At 54.7% G+C, this 15,966-nt stretch overlaps 1 protein-coding gene across 1 annotated transcript in view; it reads right to left on the minus strand.

Annotated features, from left to right (window-relative positions):
• Nucleotides 1-15,449, minus strand: part of TEX264 (testis expressed 264) — a 38,272-nt gene extending 22,823 nt beyond the window's left edge. Inside the window, exons 1-4 of the mRNA XM_027700698.1 lie at nucleotides 15,301-15,449; nucleotides 15,099-15,161; nucleotides 13,634-13,925; nucleotides 8,128-8,349 (exon numbers count right to left, since the gene is read on the minus strand). Of these exons, the coding sequence (XP_027556499.1) occupies nucleotides 8,128-8,349; nucleotides 13,634-13,891 (480 nt within the window). The 5' untranslated portion in view covers nucleotides 13,892-13,925; nucleotides 15,099-15,161; nucleotides 15,301-15,449. The remainder of the gene's footprint in view (nucleotides 1-8,127; nucleotides 8,350-13,633; nucleotides 13,926-15,098; nucleotides 15,162-15,300) is intronic.
• Nucleotides 15,450-15,966: the final 517 nt, after the last annotated feature.

Genomic DNA, 15,966 nt, shown 5'->3' on the forward strand with positions numbered 1-15,966 from the left:
GATTCACCTCTGTGATAATTTTGCAAGGTTGGGTAAGTCATTACGAGGCTGCTCTCCCAGCCTTCCAAAGCAGCAGCTGGGAGAGTAAGGTGGCTTCCTGCTATCTCCTGGGATGAAAATGCCCCCCAGCAGGACCACTAAATGACAGCCAGCACTGGGCCAGGCTTTTGGCTGTCAGGTCATCAGAGATGCCCACACAGTTTGGCATGCATGGGAAGGTAGGTGCTTGAAATTTGTTCTTCTTCCAGGAGCTGCCTTTGGAAATGCTCCTGGAAAAGGAGCCAGGATGGTAATAGGATTGAACTGCTGGGCATCACAGGAAACCATCCAGGGTGGCAGAGACCTGGGGCTGAGCTGCCAGCTGGAATGACCACCCCAAGGTTGTGGTGGAGTCCTCATCACCAGAGGCTTTCAAGATGCAACTGGATGCTACACAAGCTCCTCCATGCTCCCTTTCCCATGAAAGGTTGGACCAGACTCTTTCAGGTCTCTTACAACCTGGTCTGTTCCCATTTTGTGAGTAATTGGAACTGGGGAGGCCATGGTGGCCAGGAGCCTGCATCACACACCAGCTGCTTCCCCGGGATCAGGACTCCCCTGCCTGCTGCTGGGACAGACTCTTGCATGCAGTCAACAAAAATTTGGGGAAAAAAGTGGGTGATTTCACATGACACCAGCTGCAGAGACAGGAAAGGAGCCTTTGTAACTACCAAAACTCAAAGTTGGTCAGAAAACCTTTTCTGGTCAAAGCAGTGATGCTGTCAGAGCTGCAGTTTTACACCTGCTCCCCATGCAACAGAACAGCAGAGCTGAAACAGAAGCTGCACACTTGTGCTTGCAAGAAGAAAGGTGCTTGCAGGCACAAGGCAGTAGAGAAGCAGGAATGGCACTGGCACCGGTTGGGAAAGCAGCACACACCGGCTGGCACTCACTGGTGTGCCTGGCACAGGTCGGCCATGCCAGCGCTGAATATGAAGCACGGCCAGTGTTAATTCACCGCCCGCCCGCAAGGACCAGGGAGAAGTTGACAGCAGATGAGTAGTGGCCTGGGGCTGCCAGATTCCTCTGGGGAAATGGGGAACAGGGGATGCCTGCTGCGAGTGGCAGGAGACGTGACGCAGAGCCCCGGATCCCCATATGTTCCATTAGCCGCGCAGGAGGAGCAGTTTCCCTGCAGACTCAGGTTAAACGGACCTGCTCTGCTGCACGAGCCGACCCCCAGCACGGTCCAAAGGTCCCTGCGGCGTTAAACGACATTGCCCACCAAAACTCCCTTCCCCACCTGGCTCAGCTCCCAGTTCGACCTCATGGGCATCCTGCCCTCCCCTGCTCGCTCCATGCTGAAGGCGAGGTCACAGGACTGAAACAGCCTTGGATGGTTTTGTCGCTAAAAATATTTAATAAATAAAAGTCGCTGCGAACGCGCAAACTGATGTGATGTGACATGCAGCTGGGGGTTGCCAACCAGGAGCGAGCAGCCTTGCTGGAGAGAGGGCCCACTGAAAACCAGCTGTCAGTGCAGGTCAGCGAGAGATGAACGTGCCCGCAAAGGCACAGACACCTCAGGGTCCCTCTCCTCTTCCTGCTGCTGCATGTCACCTTTCGGACAGGCTCAAGCTGGAGCATTACGGTGCCCACTCCTTGCCTGCTCCTCCCACCCAGCCCAAGATCCAGAGCTTCAGTGGCTCCTGGCAGAGAGCACATACTCACTCCAGTGCTCATCCTCTACATCAGCCAGGCTGGTGGGCAATCAGGAATGGTCCGTGTGCAGTGCACGAGCCACGTGTGACCCGACCTATAGCCTGGCTTGAAACCCATTCAAGGGCTCCGAAAACACTTTTCCTGGAATCTGTATCCTTGCTCCAAATGCCTGCCAGCCCAGGGCCCAGCAGCCTGTCACACTGTCAGCTCTGGTCTCGTCCCTGCCATCAATATGAGTTAGACATGTCAAATCCTCTACGACTCTCTAGGACTTTTTTCCCCCGTTATTATTTGGTGTGCAAGGATCACTTACCAGCAGCATCAGGTAACCTCCTGTCTTCCTGGGAACTCTGCAGACCTATTTCCAAGTGCACATGGACTTAAACTAATGGTCATCCCACCCAACCAGGCAGCTGAGGCACCACCTGTTCCCCCCAGCATTCCCTCTCAGCAAACCAATCCCCACAGTCATTTTGGAGCAAGGGAAAAGGGCACGAGGTGGATGGATAGCTCCATCTCCCAGAAAGCCACAGGAGTATTCTGCAGCGTGATCCATTGATACAAGGAGGGAGAAGGTCATCCAGATGAGTCCTTCCAGTCCATGTGATGAGGCATTGAGGGTAGCATAGTCCCAAGCTGGTGGTTCTAAGTTCTGGATAAAGATATCCTGCTCCTCCTCCTGCCTGGATAGACTGGTATGAAACTTTGAGTGGCCCTGGCTCAGTAAGGGCTCCACCTTGGGCAGTGGTCTTCAGCCCACAGTCCCCAGAGCTTGCAGGAGACCAAAGGAGTTCATGAGGACAAATGAAGCTGTGACTGAAGAGCAGCACCAGCAGAGAGGGCTGGGCATCTGTAGTGCTTCCTAGACCTCTGGAGGAAAATTCGGGCAGGAATTGATCATCTGAAGCTACCACTGTGATCAGCTCTCATGCACGTGCAGACTGCAGCCTGGACTGCTCTCACACGACAAGCTGACATTTAGAAATGCTTCATGCACAGAGCCCAAAATAAATAAACTAAATCATCCAGGAGAAAGAATTTAAGTGGAAAAACATCCAAATAATTGAGCCCTGTTTGCAAATGTTTTACCAGCTCCCAGCCCCCCAACCCCAGCCTCCTGACACAGCCAAGCAAAAAGATCGCTTCACTCTTTCGCCCTTAAAACACAAACCTGGAATGGGAACGCGGCTCCACAGACCTTCATTTGAAACAGCTGGGAGAAAAGGATTTTCCACACATTTGAGCAAAGCCAGCAGCCTCAGCAGTGTGGTTAGGAAAGCAGGAAGGGAAAGACGAGGTGCAGCCATGCTTAACAAGGGTGCTGGGCACCAAGGCCCAGTTGGACCATGGACCAGGCTCCCAGTCCCCCACAGACAGAAAGGCATCCACGTTACAGAGCTGTTTGGGGCACTGGGTAGAGGGGGAGAGTCTCAAGGATGGCACAGATCCTGGACATGTCAGCAGGGGAAACCACAGCAGCACCAGCGAGAAGGGAGGAGTTTCATGGAGTATTTCTGTACTGAATTTAGGACAAAGCCAGACGACATGGGCAGAGGATGCCAGTGAAATGTTTGCTCTTCCATGGGAAGATATAAAACACAGCTAACAGGCCCAGATAACACACATTTCAACATGCTGAACTCCCCACTAACAAGCTGTCCACATGTCAAAGGGTGATCTCTGGCCAGCTGGAGATGCTGGAAAGTCCCAGGAGAGACAGCAGCCTGTACCTGCCACAGTCAGTGGGTAAAGAGCTGACTCTGGCAAGCACAGGCTGGTCAGGAAAAGACTGAGCCAAGGCAAAATAAACGGATGGCTGCAACTGGACCAGATCACTAGGAAGCACAGGAGAGCAGCATAATTAATGCCAACCAACACACGTTTACAGCTGTCAGATCCTGTTGGCAAACATGATTTATTTTTGTGGGGAGGGCAGGCTTGACTGATAAACAAATCAGCACCCATGCCACTCAATTGGGCTCAGAGAAGATGCAGGACTTGGCATTATTTCCCATTTTTAATTGAGAAACTACAACTCCATCAAAGGACAGAGGCATGCACTTGAAGATGCTATTAGCTGGCTCAGAACAAATCCATGACTGAGGGGGGCTTTGGTAGGGGACAAGATCTCCACCAGAGATCTGTGTGCCACAGCAATAAGACCATCACTGAAATAAAGGATCCATTTGTGCTGCTGACAAGACAGAGAACTTTCTAAGCTGAAAGCAGGTACAAAAAAAAAAAGTCCGAAAAAGAACTCAGGAATTAAGAGCAGAAAATATGGAAAACATTGGAAAATACGGCAGTGGAGGACTTGACAAGCTCTGCATATTTAGCTTAGCAAAGAGAGAGGCAAGAGGTGACTGCATCCTAAACTGCTGTAGCTGACAAGTGGAACAAAGCTTGCTCCAAGCTACTGGTCAAAGGAATAACACGTTTCCCTGGCTGTGAACAGGAGCAAGCCATGTCTCTCTAGTACCTTGTGGAGCACCCTGCTCCCTCTGCAGGGAGCCAAGGTGTGGAGGAACATGACAGCCTGTGTCAGGCAGGAGCCACCCTGAGAGCCTCCCAAATCCTCCCTGGCATCACAGAGCCCTTACCAGCCACTGCTGCCCGAGATGTGCACTGCAAAGGAGTGATTCACAACCCATAGAAGTGCAGAATGTGTGAATACAGAGCCCAGGGGAAGGAAAAAAGCTGAAGTTTTGCTGAAGTTGGAGTATACCCTTACAAGACCATCTAAAGAGGTTAAACTACAGATTTCCAAGTTAGGCAGAGCCTAAGGCCATGGTGCTCTGGTTCTTAGAAGGGTGCAAAGCAGTCAGGATGATACTGGCACCCCTCCACTTCCACATCCTCCTTGGCTGAAGAAAGCACAAAATTGACTCTAAAATCCACAGAAAGAGGCCAGCTTGAGCCAGGCTCTTGTAGGGCTCAGCCCTACCTTAGCCACCTCTCTGGTTGCCACAGGAATCCAGGAGCTGGGAGGTCCAAGCCCACCTGCCTGGCAGTGCCTGCTGGATGCCAGCATGGACGCAGAGAGATGGAGGTACACACAGCCCACCATGGAGAGCTCATTTTACCCAAACCAGAATAAACACTCCTTGAAATGGCAGGAGGCTACAGTGGAATAACCTGCTTCCAGAGCTGTCAGAAAGGGTCCCCGCCAGGGAAGAGCTTTGCTGGAGCTCTTCTTTGCTCGGGAGTTGAGGCTGCCAGGTCTGACAGGCAGCTGTGTCAAGGTGCAGGAGTGTACTCCCCCAGGAAAGCAGGGCATACCTACTTGGAGACAGGGAGAGGCATCAGCAGGAGTTATTACGGAAGAAATTCTTTCAAAGGACACTAAATAACCCCAGTCTATGCCTTAAATAACCCACACTCAGAGTAACAAGCCAGTAGGCTCTCCTGGGCCTCTCCAAAGGCAATTCTAGCCAGCAAGTTGCTGCCAACATGCCATCCCAAGGGAAGGATGTCCTCTTATCTGCCAGGGATGGCTACAGCCATTTCCCCACAGATCCTGACAGCTGTGCCTGCACATGGAAATGCCAGCTCCTGAGTCCCACAAGAGCCAGGGATGGGGAGGGTGGGCAAGGATGGACAATACATCCTGCTCCATGCCAGCTCATCTCCCTTCCATCCCTAATGAAAAGAGGACTCTGTCACCCTATGTCTTGTTTTCAATTATTGTTATAAATTTTATTCTTAATTTTTCCTATCCCTCTGAAGCAGCAGCAGACTGGGAAATACAAAGCCCAGCCTGCTGAAAGCCGGCACCACTGCACCCTCACTGCTCAGGAAACACAAGCATTCCCAGTAACTTCCGCTCAGCACCAGTGAGTTCAGAGGGAGCCACATTCCTCCTCCTTGTCCACCAGCCTTTGGGACTAGATGTCCCCAAGTTAACCTCAGGGGATGCCGTGGGAATGCCGTTGGAGAGCCAGCTGTGGTGGGGCTTCCTCCAGCTCTGGCCCCAGACTTCCTCACCACCTATCACTGTCCTGTTCCCTCAGCTGGACCCCAAACCCTCAGCTTCTTTGCCCCACACATCTCCCCTCCAGTCCCCTTCTCCTCTTGTTCCTCTTCCCTATTTTTCAGCATCTCCAAAGCTTTCTCCACCCTCACTCCTCACATTCCACCCCTCTCCCTGCCTCCTCCAGTTCCTTCTCCATCCCCTGCTCTCTCACACCTCCTTTCTATGACTAGGCAGCCATGTCATCCTCCCTCCACTTCAGCTAATTCCCTCTCTCTCAACAGGAGCCAGTGTTTCATCTCTGCCACTGAGTCCCCTTTCATGCCTCCTGGCTTTTGCCATCCCACTCCCTTTCTCCCTGTGGCTGCCGGGATGGAAGGACAGTGGAGGGACCCGCACTCGGCAGGCCTGACCCCCGGCTCTCATTAGCAGCGCCCTTCTCAAAGCAGGCACAGCATGAAATAAATAAATAAAACAAATCTCTGTCTCGCTGTCTCGGGTTGCTTAAGGGAGCTGGGCTCTGGGGGTGGGATGAAGGATGCTATTTGGAGAAGCTGTCTCCATGGCAACCCCCATTCCCACCACCAAGCGGGCACAGGTCACCTGTTTCCATGAAAGTTTCCCCCTTCCCTCCTCATCCCTCCACCCTGGGAAGTGCCAGCACAGCCCCAGGGGTGCAGGCAGTCCAGCCCGAGGGAGAAGCAGCAGCGATGCAGGAGAAGTGGCAGGAATGTTCCTGGCATGGGTGCAAACAGCCTCCAAAGTCCTCCATGCCTTGACTTCACACTGGAGAACGTCAGGGCATCCCCACGGTGCAGCCCACTGCCCCCTGCTCCACCCGGCAAGGCAACCCCATTGTCCCCCTGCCTGTGTCCCCACAGTCAGTGCCAGATGGGCAGGGGGGCTGTCCTCTGCTGCAGGACATTTGGACAGACACAAGCACACACCCTGACTCACATGCTGCTGGGACTGGGGCAGAGATCAAAATGCATCCCCTCCCTCTGCACATGGCTGTGGGTGCTGTGTTTCCATAGGATTTCAGTTATTTTAACTCAAATTCAGCCACTCCCATTAAACGCTGCCAGGTGCTCCCAGAACAACCCGTGGTTCCCTTTTTAGCTCATAACAATTCCATCCCTCACGCGACAGATGCGCTGCCGGGACCTTTCCCCAAGAAAGGCAGCGTCAGCCCGGCGTCGCCGAGCGCTCCCGCAGCCAACCTGATGCTCCCACCCCCGCCAGCCCCCTCCGTGCCCGCCCGCGCATCCGCCGCAGGGCTGGCAGCAGTGCCCGACACCCCCCGCAGCAAAACAGCCGGCACAGCTCCAGGGAGAGACACAGAAGATGGGAACGGGGAACTGGTTCTGCTCTCCACCAGCTCCCCAGCACGGGGGGCATGAGATGGTGGTCTCACCTACTCGTCTTCTGCCGGTACCAACAGGCAGCTGCCTGCGGCCGGGGTGGACGAGAGGGTCGGCAAAGAGCCCCCGGATGAAGTTCCAGGGTTGGCACCCAGGCAGCCATCCTGCAGCACAGCGCAGGCTGGAGGGATTCACACGGTTCCCCCACAAGGCTGGGAGTTTCGCCAGGAAAAGCAAGTTTATAAATAGTGTGTTTCAACACGAACAAACGAAAGCGTCAGAACTCGACAGTCAGATAAGCCAAGGGCTGAGCGCCGGCCCCTCCACAGCATCCTCCCACACCAGGTAGGGCAGTCCCTTCCCTCCATCACCCAGCTGGCCAGGACCTTCCTTGCTCTCTGGAAAGCCTGGATCTGGAGGTGTCTGTGTCAGATGTGCTGCTTGGGAACACCCTTGCCACAGCTGGTCTGGCAGACAGAACACGGCAGCAGAGTTGGCTTCAAAAAGACCAGAAGCAGTGGGGATGGCCACCTGCTCCACTCAGGGGCAAGGGCAAACACAGCTCACAGCAGCCAGCTGCCCAGCCAGGGCCAAGGGCCACAAATTTCAATGTATTGCTTGAAACAAAATTTTCATAAGCCCACAGGCCAGAAAGTTTCTAACTTCTCCTCCCATCCCTGCAGAAGACGCCTGCCCCACTGGTGAGGCTGGCACTCAAAACAGAAGTTCCATGGCACAAAGCATTACACCGAAGGGCACATACCTGCCAGATCCTAACAGCAAGAAAGAGACTCAAGGGGAAAATCAGCTTTTATCTCTGCGCTAAGGAGAAAAGCAGCAAGTCATTAGACGAGAACTTGCTTGTCGTAAACACAAAACAGCAGAAAAGACACCCCTGCATCTACAGAGCAAATGGAAGGACATCCCTACTGGGGAACTACCTGCCAGATTGGAAAAGGAGGAGATCTTGATGGTAGTGCCCAAGGGAAGACATTAAGAGATGACATGTCAGAGCAGCCCCATCAGCTGTCAGGAAGAGAAGCCTCTGACAGCCCACCAAACATATGCAACGCTCCTCACGCCACACTCGCTTACCTTGATGTAAGTGTCAAGGGCTGGGTGGACACGGTTCACTGCTAGATGGATGGACAACGGTGTGGTGAATGGGAAGGTTGCCATGACCACGTGGCTGGGAGCAGGGAAGGTGAAGATCTTAAAGCCGTACTTCTGGAACCGTTTGATCTGCTCTTCCGACGGCTTTGCATCTCCCTCGCTCAGGATTCGGCCTATGGCAAAGCGGCACTTCTCTGGAGACACCTGATGGAAGGGGAAAGACAGACAGGGTCAGGAGAGGCTTAATCTGGCCAAAACCTCAACCTGCTGAGCATGGAGAAAGGAGACCACCATGAACCAGGGTAAATGCAGTGACCCAGCACGATTCAGCACACCAAAGCAAGTGTCTGCTCCCAACCAAGGCTGATCCAGGCCTAAATCATCTACATTCCTCCCAGCCTAAGTGCACAGCCCAGTGGGGAAGGTGCTGCATCCCTGCTTGGAGGGCAGAGGGACTTGCAGCAGAGAAGAACTAAATCCCACCAAGCTGCTCACCCAAACCTGCCACAAGCGACAGCCACTGCAGGACGTGTCTCTCCCGACTCCCCATCAGAGACCCGACTGTCAAGACCTGCTCACCACCATCGCCATCTGCAGGACACCCTGAAACTCAGGGACGGGCTGAGAGATGTGACCACAACTTGCCCAGCTTGCCTCCACTCCATCCCCAAGGAGGTCACTGGACAGCCACCTGGACATGCCACCAACCAGCACAGGCCACTAGCACTAAACTGGAGAGAAATCCAGAGGCTGCTGGGTCCCTCCTAAGCAAGCACACTCAGTATGGAACTGTTAGGGGTGGGAAAACTGAGGCAGGTAAGACTTGCAGGCAGCCACCAAGTTGTTCATAGTAACACGAAGAGAAACACATTCACTTCTATCCTGGATCCCAACATCATGCGGAATCTAAAGCATGTTCTCTTTCCAAATTTGGGAATTCCTCCCATTAAGACAGTGGGTGCTTTCCGGGCTACCAGCCCAGAAACAGGGGTGCTCAAGGCTCTGCTCCCAACACAGTGATGGCCCAAAGGACTTGGGCAATCTCCACACCAGGCCACAGCTTTCATTTCTGGTTTTTAACAGAATCCCACCACTTGAGTTCAAGCTGACCCATGGCACTGGGCAGGAACGTGGGCAGGAGAACCCAACAACTTCCCCTGATACCACCTAAGGGCACAAAGGTGTCACAAAGCTCTTGCAGGGACAATGTGAAGCAGAGACAGGATGCACACAAGGCCAGTGTGTTACCACTTCCCATCCCCACGCACTCCCACAAGGGGAACTCTGCTCTGTGCTTCCCAGTCTCATCCCTAACTTTGCTGTGCTAAAGCTCACCAACGCCTCCTCCTGCTGTGTAACTACTCTCCTCTGCTTTTCCCTTAAACACTTTTTGATGTCGCACGGCAGGACCATCCCGGAAGGGGGAACACAAGCAGATGTAAGTGGAAGGAAGAAAGCAGCCTGTGGAGCAGCATCCATGAGGCTGAGGACGCGCCTCACAGCTCGCTCTTGCCCTCCTGCGCTGCAAGAGGGAGCTGCAGACACGGCTGTGCCCAGCATCCATCCACGCTCCGAGCAGGAAAAGAGAAGCAGATCCATCCCAAAGACAGCAAGAGTCAGCAGTAAAAGGCATCCATGGGGAAAAGGCCCAGATGAATCAAGGAGATAAGGGAAATCTAGGTAAAATTTCTTCAAATATGCAATCTCCATTTATGTCCTGAGCAAAGACAGTTCAATCCCAGCCCCAGAGCAACTGTCACGACTGGAGCTGATGGTGCAGGCAGTGCCACTGGGACCAGGCGCATTTGCTTCCTCCCTTCTTCTTTTACCTTTCTTTTTCATACTGTGCAGCCCCACAGGCACTTTCCCAAGGGCAGCAGCAAGGCAGATTTGCCTTCTCCCCTGCCTGGCAAAACCCATCTCAAGGGAAGGAAGGAAATACTCCACTTAAAACCAGCCTTTCCTAACAAATCTTTCCGGTAGGCAGGTGCTGATCAAAGCCTTTGTTCCCCCAAGCATCCTGACACAGTTCTAGAAATGATTAGTTAACCTATCTGGCAGCTTTGCCGATGGGAGCAAAACCCATTCCTGCATTCAGAGAGCATTTTGGCCTCATCCCTCCAACACTTGGGCACAGGCTGGTCGCTGAGCACGTGGACTGCAGGCAAAAGGCCCTGGCACGTGCCTACAGCTCTATGTGAGCAGGGGCTTGGCTGAAGCTGAGCACAAACCCGCCCGCCACATCAGTCCTTGCTGAGGAGTTATTTCTGTTCCTGCCAGAGGTGGGAGAAGGAGGGAGAAGTCCTCTGGGTTGCTAAATATTAAATAAAAAGGAAAAAGGGAAAAAAAAAAAGTCCAAATTAATATTAATCTTGTCCATTAAAACACATAAAACATTGCTGGCAGCGGTTTGGCAGCACTCAGGCAGCATCCTTGTGTGAATGTTGGAGAGCCAGGAGTCAGCAGGGAGCCCCAGGGATGCTGGTGGCAGTGGCTGCCCTGAGACCTGGTATGACCCCGAGACAGCCCACACGTTCCAGGTCATGGGCTGCCCCCAGCCCCACTCCCAGCCGAGAGCCAGCAGGTGGACACTGCTCTCCAGCTCTGGCATTCCCATCCTCTCTCTTGGGCAGAGCTTCCTTCAACCACGAGTCCACCAGCACAGCACTGGCCACATGGCACCTGCTGGTCACCAACCCCTTCCTGCCACTGCGCTGGGGGCACCAAACCCCCCAGGAGCCAAAAGCTGGGCTGGGGGTGGCTGTCTGGGCAGGGCCCATGGGCGCTCAGCCAGGGACGCCACAGGACACAGCCAGCACATTCTGCTGCCTGATGACAAAAGGCCTATTTTTGGAGACAAGTCAACATCCGTGGCGGGTCGCCAGCTCTGGGCGGGCCAGCCCTGCCACAGGGTGCTCCACCGAGGTCAGGAGAGCACTGAGAATGAGGAGGAAGAGGAGGAGGTCATATCTTCCTTCCAGGGGAAAGGTAGTCTGGGTGACTGATCCCACCCTGCTGGACCTCCAAGAAATAAGAAGCCAGCAGTGCACACCATCTCCCATGCCACCATGACTCAGTGGATACGTGCACCTGAGCCAGCACATCAGGTATGAGCACTGCAGTCTCCAGTCAAGCGACCCACCCAAAACTGGCCCTTTCTTCACCTGTCCAGAGGCAAGACAGCCATCTGCCCAAAGACATCCTCACTCCCAGCACCCTGCCTGGCCTGACCTGCCTGTTGGGGAGACATGAATCTCTGTGGGAATCAATTCAGGAGCCACAGATCAGCCCGTGGAAGGTCCCACCAGCACCAGAGGTGCTCCAGCACACCCAGGTGTGACACTGTGCTCAGGGATGGCAGGTGAGAGGAGGCTCCTGTCCCCAGGCAGAGCCACAGGCACTGCAGTTACATCCTGCATGTCCCCTGTGTCCCAGCCACCACAGTGGCTACAGAGGTAGGAGGTTCAGGCCCACGTCACCTGCCCAATGTCATGAGCAAAGGCAGCCCATACAGAGAAGGGCAAGGTTCGTGGGGCTGCCTGCCAAGCCTTGGAGGGCAGGTTAAGCTCCCGCCACAAGGAGAAACAGCTGCTTTCAAAATCCTAGATGGCCACATGAGACAAGTTCAGCAATTCCACTGCCTGCTCCAACCACAGGGATGAGGGCAGAGATGCAACAGATGCAGGAAGAGGAGAAAAAAGACAGGACCAGAGAGGGAAGGCAGCTTGATCCTGCATGGATAGCCCAAATTTTCATGGTCAGGTAGGAGTTGCTCCTTCCCAGCCTCACCTGGTGCTACCAGGGAGAGCATTCCCTGTGCCAGCCAGGGCAAGCGTTACCACAAATATCCTTATCCGTATCTGTGGGCCTCAGCAGTACAGGCTTTCCCTAGCCCAGGCTTTGGCAAACAAAGAGGTAAGGCACAATGCCTTTGCCACAATGCGAGCAGAAGGTCTGCAGGGCAACCACAAGCATGTCCACATCAGGTCCCTGGAGCAGGACAGCATCAGGAATGGACACTGAGCCCTTCCAACAGCACTGACTGACCTGCTCCAACCCCAGAGACCATGGGGAACAAACAGCAGCACCAGGATTCTCAGCTCCAGGCAAGGACCTCACTCAAGGACAAGGACCCAAAGCAGAGGTGGTGAAATGGCCACTCTGACCATGTGGGCCCTCACATACCAGGCACTCCCCATGGCTCCCACTCCAGCCATGACACTTCTTTCAGAGAAAATGGTCTAAGCACGCCTAGTCAAACCATGCCTCAGCCCAGCTCATCCCTAGGGGAAGAGTCTTCTTTGCCATCATCCTTCCCAGGCCAGGAAGAGGCATCATAGTGTCTTCTCTGCCTCCCATGATCCAGGAAGGCAAAGATAAGTCAGCGCGTCACAGGATACAAAGACACAAGGTGGCTGAGCACACCAAGCTCTACTGAGCACAGCCAAGCTCAGGCTTTCTCACCTCCAATATCTTCCTGTCACAGTTCTCTCAGCACTACGTTTTCATGGATAAGTTCCCTCGAAGCAGGTCCAACCCTTGGGAGCACCATCTCGCAAGCCATGAAACAGGGTTCCTAAAACGGCCAGCCACTCTCAGAGCAGAAGCGCTGGGTGAGAGCTATCAGCCCAAGCTCTGTGCCCTGTGCCAGACCCAACACACGTGCCCAAGCACACATGCACAGCTGCTGGCCACTGTTATCCCTCCTCCCCATGGATTCCTCCACGGTCACGCTAGCTACTGCAGAATTACTGGGGAGCCAGGCTGTCTGTCCCAGACAAATGCCCACATGCCATAATTTGGAGACCCCAATGTCACCCATCCTCACCCCCTGGCGAGTTCTGACGCCCTTCTGTTTGTTCCTTGTCTTGGATTGTTCCCATCAGAGCACTTGGCTCTGGCTGACAGCCATCAGGCAGCACGCTTTCTGCTCACCTCTCAGCCTGGAGAGAATCATGGAGCAACTGTTTCATCAGACAGGAGCCCTCAGCACACAGCACCTGAGGTTTCAGCAACAACTCTCAGGGGACGGAAGAACTACAGGGAAGCTCAGAAACACATGAGAGCACTAGAAACAAGAGAAGGAGTAGGGATGAGAATAGACTGAGCTGAAGAGACCACTTGCTTTCAACCATAGAGCTGCAAGCCCAGAAGGACTGCACTTCCAGCAGCCAAGGAATCTGCCAAGGAATGTCTCATCTTGGGGTCACGAACATTCCCCTCTGCTCCATAACCAGTTCTGTTATCCTGCTGATAACTTATTCAGCAGAGGCAATCAGAAGAGAGCAAGCTTTGCTCGCCCAGTACCTTCCAGTTAGGGTTATCCAAAAAACCATCTGCTTTCAGGTGCCTTTCCTCACAAAGCATCCTCTGCTGACCAGGGAGAACTTTGTGAACCCCAGTGCCTGAAACACGATCAGGAAGCATCCCAAGCTGAGAACCCATGTGCTGACTGTGGGAGCCCGTGGCCTCCCAGGGCACCCCTTACCGTGTGAGGGTTGTCATAGTAGACGCCGATGGAGCAGAGCTTCGAGGAGATGCTGCAGCCGTCCGTGAAGAGCTGCCCGGATTCTCCATAGGGGCCCACCCTGAACTTGTAGGCCAGAGTCATGGTGCCGACAGGGGGGGAGCCAGCGCTCACAACCACCTCCGTGAAGAGCCCCGAGTACACGACGAAACCGAAGACTGTGAGCAGCAGCAGCACGACCAGCGCTGCGATCAGCCCCAGGAGCACCCAGTCGGTCATGATGGACACCTGGTGCGCCACGGTTCCTGATGCACTGGCAGCAAGGGCAGAGGAGAAAAAGGAGGGCAGTCAAGCCAGCAGTTGGGCAAGCAATCGCTTTCTGAAGTTATTTATGGCAGCAAAAGCACTCTCGTTCAATTCCTCTGATGTGTGAAGCTTGAAAGGAGTGGAAACCCCCCAGAAGCCTCCTGTATATTAGTCCCATATTGCATCAGCCTGTTCCAATTGGTCACCAGGTACAAATTATACTGCTTCAGTGCCTCTTGGGAATAAGGTGGTTATGAAGGGAGGACAGAGAGGCACCATCCCCATCTCCTCAGAACTGCTCAAGTCCAATTTTGCATCCAGGAGAGACCAAAAACCACCCTGGGAGCCTGCATCACCCAACAGGTAACAGATACACAGCACTGGGCTAAGGATAAGGGGATCAGAGTAAAATAATTTATCATTTATAGATACCATGCCCAAGGCTGGGACCAGGGAAGCATCTTTGTCAGGAAATCTAGAAGACCAGGCCTTCTTGCAATGATCCAAATGAGGACCATGCCAGTTCAGAACTGAGCCCTGTATCCAGATCCAAGTACCCAGAGACACTCAGAGGAAGCTGAAGACCCAGCTAGAAAAAGCATCCCCAACACACTCAGGTGCAATGAATTACTGGTATTCCTTTTAGATAGCTTTTTTTAAACTAGAAGAGTTTTTATAACCCCAACAAAGGCTTCCTGTTTTGTTTGGCATCTTTTCTCTCGTGCTGACTGTGGGACACAGCAGCCTGGTTGGTGAATGCCTCCTGCTTGTTTTCACCCACCAAGTGCAACCACTCTGGGGAGTTGCAACCCAAACCATTTCAGGAGAGTTGTTTGTGTTTTATACTCCCTTGAAACACAGCTCTGGCCACAGGGACTGGCTGTGACACTCCCCTGGGACTTTCACAGGAGACAGGTTTGGAAGCGAATGCTGAAGTAAACAATTCACCTTTACCTCTGTTTTATAAACACACTTTGTCCACAAAGAGTTGTTCACAGAGGCTGCTGCTTGTTCGCTCAGCTTTATGGCAACAGAAAAGCCACATCCTGGTAGGAAGCGCAGGCAGCTTCGCTCTGCTCGGCCCCGGCACGCAGAGGGATGGCAAAACCAAGCCCTGCCGAGCCACAGCACCGGCCACGCTCCTGGGCCAGGCACCGTCTCACACCGTGACCCCACTCACCTGAAACACCCGCTCAGCCCAGAAACGCTTCACGGCATCCACAGGAGTGCAGGATCTTCGGCGCTGCAGCAGGAAAAAATAAGTATCATTGCTTCCTCTCAAACTCACGAGACCAAAAGCAAAACAAGCCACGCCAGAGCAGCCGAAAGGCGCCCGGTGGCCTCGGACCAGCTGCCCAGAGCAGGGGTGTCCCGAGGAGGACCTGCTCCCGCTGGACCCCGCAGGCCAAGGTTTCTTCCCAAAACTCTGCGGCTTAACATACGAGGCACCGACAAACACGGAAACGGGAAAGGGACGGCGAAGGAGGACGATGTCCTGCAGCCGCCCCAGCCCGGCGGTCTCCGGGGTCACCTGAGCCGCACCGGCGCTGCTCCCGGGTGCCCTGGCAGCGGAGCGCTCCCGGGGGGACACACCGCTCCCGGGGGGACACACCGCTCCCGCAGCGCCCCGGCTCCTCCCTGCGACCGACACAGACCCGGCAGCTCCAATCACGGCCCCGGTGGCTCCTCCGAGCCGCCGGCCCCACGCCCAGCCCCAGGGCCCTGATGGCAGCCGCCCCAGAAGAGAGCAGGGTATTTTGGGCCGTTCCTCCCGGTTCCCGTGGCTCGCTCCCCGCCGGCACTGCCGGCTGCCCCCTGCCCTCCCCACGGGCAGCGGAGCGGAGCCCCCCGGCCCCTGCCCGGCCGGCGTGTCCGACCCCCGGTGCCCGTGCCCGGCTGAGGGGAGGCTCTGCCCCGAGCGACCCCACAGCCCGGCCTGCCCGCCGGGAGCCGCAGCCCTGGGCCGCGCCTGCCCGCGGCAGCGCCCTCCGCACCGGCACCGGTACGGCCGCCGCCGCGCCCACTGCCGGGGCGGTGCAGGACCCGGC

Source organism: Neopelma chrysocephalum, unplaced genomic scaffold, assembly GCF_003984885.1.
Source record: "Neopelma chrysocephalum unplaced genomic scaffold, ASM398488v2 Primary Assembly neopelma1_147, whole genome shotgun sequence".
Taxonomy (NCBI): Eukaryota; Metazoa; Chordata; class Aves; order Passeriformes; family Pipridae; genus Neopelma; species Neopelma chrysocephalum.